We start from the raw sequence: 4,572 nt of genomic DNA, 5'->3' as shown, positions 1-4,572 counted from the left end.
CTCCCAACTCCTGTACTCAATACTCTGACCAATAAAGGAAAGCATACCAAACGCCTTCTTCACTATCCTATCTACCTGCGACTCCACTTTCAAGGAGCTATGAACCTGCATTCCAAGGTCTCTGTGTTCAGCAACACTCCCCAGGACCTTACCATTAAGTGTATAAGTCCTGCTAAGATTTGCTTTTCCAAAATGCAAAGAAACTGGGATAAGCTGAACATGAGTTGAATTTTGAGTATTTTTGACAGAGGTAGAAGCTCAGTTGTTAATGGTGGACATGATGGGGAGGTGCCGGTGTTGGACTGGGCTGGACAAAGTCAAATATCACACAACACCAGGTTATAGTCCAACAGTTTTATTTGGAAATATAAGCTTTTGGAGTGCTGCTCCTTTGTCAGGTGACGTCAGGCTCCGAAAGCTTGTGATTTCAAATAAACTTGTTGGACTATAACCTGTTAATGGTGGAGAAAGAGACAAAAATGTAGAATGGGCGTAAGTTAAGGTGTGAGAGGGAGGAAATGGGCCCTCAATGCTGAGATCAAAGTAAACAAGGCACACGTGGTATCTCTGTGTCCACAGACGCTGCGGAGGTTCTCCAGCATTCCCTGTGTTTGTCTCAGATTTCCAGCATCCACAGTATTTTGCCTTCATTCGGGTGTGACTGAGTCCTGCCTCCAACCGTCCACAGGTATTTTAACTCCCAATTTACAGTCTACGTGCTGATACTCCTGGACATTACAGTGCGGTGACCCTTAGCCCACTGCCAGACAGTAGGAATTTCTCTCCTCCTTTTCCTTGACTTGTCATCTTCATACCTCCCAACACTACCTGCAAGGTCTTCAGGGTGAGGCCTTCACTGGCTGAGTTGCTCACCGACCCCCAGAAAGCATCACCTGAGGCAGATATTTTAAATTCATTCATGGGTATCACAAGGTGGGACAACATTCATTGGCCATCCCTAGTTGTCCTTGAACTTGCAGGATCATTTCAGAGGACAGTTAAGAGTCAACCCCATTGCTGTGGGTCTGGAGTCACGTGTAGGCCATTCCAGGTAAGGGTGGCAGTTTTCCTCCCTAAAGGACATTAATGAATCTGAGTCAGATGGGTATTTGTGACAATCACCATTGGATACCTGACTTTTAATTTCAGATATTTATTGAATTGGACTTTCACCACCGACACAACATTGGCCTGGAGTTCTGGATTGCTAATCCAGTGATGTTACCCGTACACCACCACTGGTCCCTCATGAAAGGTGGAAATATGGAATATTTAACACAAGCCATCCTTGGAGTTCAGAGTGCTGGGTGTCACAAAGCCTCAGTGATTAATTCAGGTGCCCTCTTGCTTTTTCAGTTGTCGTCTGCCAAGTTGTAAGAATCACCAATGGAGAGGTGGAGAACAGGACATACCGGGTCGACGACACGTTGGGGTTCCGCTGTCTGACTGGCTTCCATCTAGACCCACGTTCAACAGAGACCCTTCCCAGGTGTCAGGAGGACGGTACCTGGAGCTCAGTCCCCAGCTGCCTCAGCAACTTTATGACCCCCCTTTCATCAGGTGAGGGGGGGGGGCAGGGAGGAAGGAACGCGGTTAATGGGGGTAGGGGGAGGGGGTGAGTGAGACAGAAGAATGGGAGGGAGAAAAGACTGGGCGAGAGTGGTAGGAGTGAGGGGACAGAGAGGTCGAAGGGAAGTGGGGCGAATGAGGGAAGAGGAGAATGGGCAAAGGAGAAAAGACTATGAAGATGAGGCTGGAGAGAGGAAGAGCTGGGAAGGTGGAGGAGGGGTAGGATGTGGGATAGGGAGCAGGAAGAAGTGAGTGCAAATGGAGAAGCAAAGCTGACAGTGTCCTGCTCGGTAGACAGTCAACTCGACCAAATCACCGCTTTCCTGACATGCTGATGCTTCACTTGTAATGGATATAAAATAAAGACTAATGTGTGGTGGATAAACATCCCCTCCCAGCGGTCATGCCCCATGACACTGAGGTGGGACCTTCAGCCACCGAAACATCAGGCCTTCCCAACATTTTACAAACTGGAGTGTTTGCAGGTGACCATGTGGGAGAGCTCAAGGTCATTTCTCTGTAAGATGATCTTCTGAAATTGTAACGAGGGCAGCATCGATGGCGTTTAATGCCAAAAGCTGATTATTACCACCAAATAGTCTCCACCAATAGTGAACTCTAACTTCTATAAACCAATTGTCAAACAGGCAACTGAATAGCCATACCTGGGGGCCTCAAGAAGGCAGCTCACCCCCACCTTGTCTGGGACATCTCAGAACGGGCAATAAATTCTGGGCCCAGCCAGTGACACCCACCTCCCATGGATGGTTTTGTAAAATCTCACTGGAAATCTCACATTCAGCAAGTCACATACCAAGCAAACAGGATTCTCGGAACCTGCTTTCTGTCTCCACAGACACTGCCACACCTGCTGAGTTCCTCCAACTATTTCTGTTTTCATTTCAGATTTCCAGCATTCTGCAGTTTCCTTTTGTTTTATTTTAGGGTTCCTGGATTTCTGGGTAGGGATGTTTGGATCTTACTAAATAAATCAGAGTTTATTTGTCTGAACGGTCTTGGAGTAGGCGCAGTTTGTGTGGGATCCTTACTCAGTGAGTGTAAGATCGAGGTGCTGCAGAACTCTCGACAGATCAGTCTGGGAAATAGTCCGGTGTGATACCTTGATCAAGAATTGGGATGGGTAAAGGGAAGAAGTTACAGATTAACCTTGTTCTGAATGTGGACTTGGTACCAACCACACAAACTCCAAACATCATTCATTTCCAAAAATAATCCCACTTCCCTTAGACTCATAGAGTCAGAGCGATGTACAGCATTGAAACAGAGTGAGGGGTGGGGTGGGTGGGCTCGAGGGAGGAGGAAGGGTTGAGGAAAAGGAAGAAAAGATAAAGGAGGGGAGAAGGAGGGAGGATGACGAGGGAATTTCATCTCTCTGGTTGTAGAGATCCCATTCTGCATGAGCGTATCGACTTGACTGTGATTTCTGCTCAGATGTGAAAGAAAAATAAGTTTACAGATTTTTAAACACTAAGTGTGTTAAGCACTAAGGGGATGGATTCCCTCCTCCCTCAGACCCTCCCCTCCCTCAGCTCCCTCTCCCTTCACCCCCTTCCCCTGCCCTGTCTCCTCCCCTCCTTCAGCCCCGTTCCCCCTCCCCCGATGGCTGGGTGGAGGTCAGACGGGGTGTATGTAGCTGTGCTGTGTTAGTGTTAGTGCCTGCCCTGTCTCCTCCCCTCCCTCAGCCGCGTTCCCCCTCCCCCGATGGCTGGGTGGAGGTGAGACGGGGTGTATGTAGCTGTGCTGTGTTAGTGTTAGTGCTGTGTTTTTGTAGTTCCTGCCCAGTGCTGACGGAGTGACTCAGTAACGTTAACCTCTCTTTCCCCTAGGTGATGAGCTGAACTCCTGTACTGACCCTGGGTCTCCGGAGCACGGATCCAGGACTGTGACTCCCCCTGGAGCCTTCCATCAGGGTGCCCTGGTGAGGTTTCACTGCCAGGACGGTTACAAACTGAAGGGCCCACTGAAGGTAGAGTGCCAAAGGCAGGAAGATGGAAGTCTGGCTTGGGAACCCAGCCCCACTCCTGTCTGTCTCTCAGAATGTAAGTGAATGAGCAAGAAGCAGCTGCCCTGACTGAGTGTGCATGGCAGTACGTGTGCATCCGTGGCTGTACGTGTGTGTGTGTCCGTGGCTGTACGTGTGTGTGTCCGTGGCTGTACGTGTGTGTGTCCGTGGCAGTACGTGTGTGTGTCCGTGACAGTCCGTGTGTGTGTCTGTGGCTGTACGTGTGTGTGTGTCCGTGGCAGTACGTGTGTGTGTCCATGGCAGTCCGTGTGTGTGTCTGTGGCTGTACGTGTGTGTGTCCGTGGCAGTCCGTGTGTGTGTCTGTGGCTGTACGTGTGTGTGTCCGTGGCAGTCCGTGTGTGTGTCTGTGGCTGTACGTGTGTGTGTCCGTGGCAGTCCGTGTGTGTGTCTGTGGCTGTACGTGTGTGTGTCCGTGGCAGTCCGTGTGTGTGTCCGTGGCTGTACGTGTGTGTGTCCGTGGCTGTACGTGTGTGTGTCCGTGGCTGTACGGGTGTGTGTCCATGGCTGTACGTGTGTGTGTCCATGGCTGTACGGGTGTGTGTCCATGGCTGTTGTCCATGGCTGTACGGGTGTGTGTCCATGGCTGTACGTGTGTGTGTCCATGGCTGTACGGGTGTGTGTCCATGGCTGTACACGTGTGTCCGTGGCAGTACGTGTGTGTGTGTCCGCAGCAGAACGTGTGTGTGTGTGTGTCCATGGCTGTACGTGTGTGTGTCCATGGCTGTACGTGTGTGTGTCCATGGCTGTACGTGTTTGTGTTCGTGGCTGAACGCGTGTGTGTCTGTGGCTGTACGGGTGTGTGTCCGTGGCTGTACGTGTGTGTGTCCATGGCTGTACGTGTGTGTGTCCGTGGCTGTACGTGTGTTTGTCCATGGCTGTACGTGTGTGTGTCCATGGCTGTACGGGTGTGTGTCCGTGGCTGTACGTGTGTGTGTCCGTGGCTGTACGTGTGTGTGTCC

At 50.7% G+C, this 4,572-nt stretch overlaps 1 protein-coding gene across 1 annotated transcript in view; it reads left to right on the top strand.

The window, feature by feature from the left end:
* Window positions 1-3,629, top strand: part of LOC122547835 (sushi domain-containing protein 4-like) — a gene marked incomplete at its 3' end in the record, with an annotated part of 6,781 nt that extends 3,152 nt beyond the window's left edge. The window contains exons 2-3 of the mRNA XM_043686410.1: window positions 1,357-1,560; window positions 3,417-3,629. Coding sequence (XP_043542345.1) covers window positions 1,357-1,560; window positions 3,417-3,629 — 417 coding nt within the window. The remainder of the gene's footprint in view (window positions 1-1,356; window positions 1,561-3,416) is intronic.
* Between the last annotated feature and the right edge of the window lie 943 nt (window positions 3,630-4,572).

Source organism: Chiloscyllium plagiosum, unplaced genomic scaffold (assembly GCF_004010195.1).
Source record: "Chiloscyllium plagiosum isolate BGI_BamShark_2017 unplaced genomic scaffold, ASM401019v2 scaf_7013, whole genome shotgun sequence".
NCBI lineage: Eukaryota > Metazoa > Chordata > Chondrichthyes > Orectolobiformes > Hemiscylliidae > Chiloscyllium > Chiloscyllium plagiosum.
This window is presented reverse-complemented; position numbering and strand designations above follow the sequence as displayed.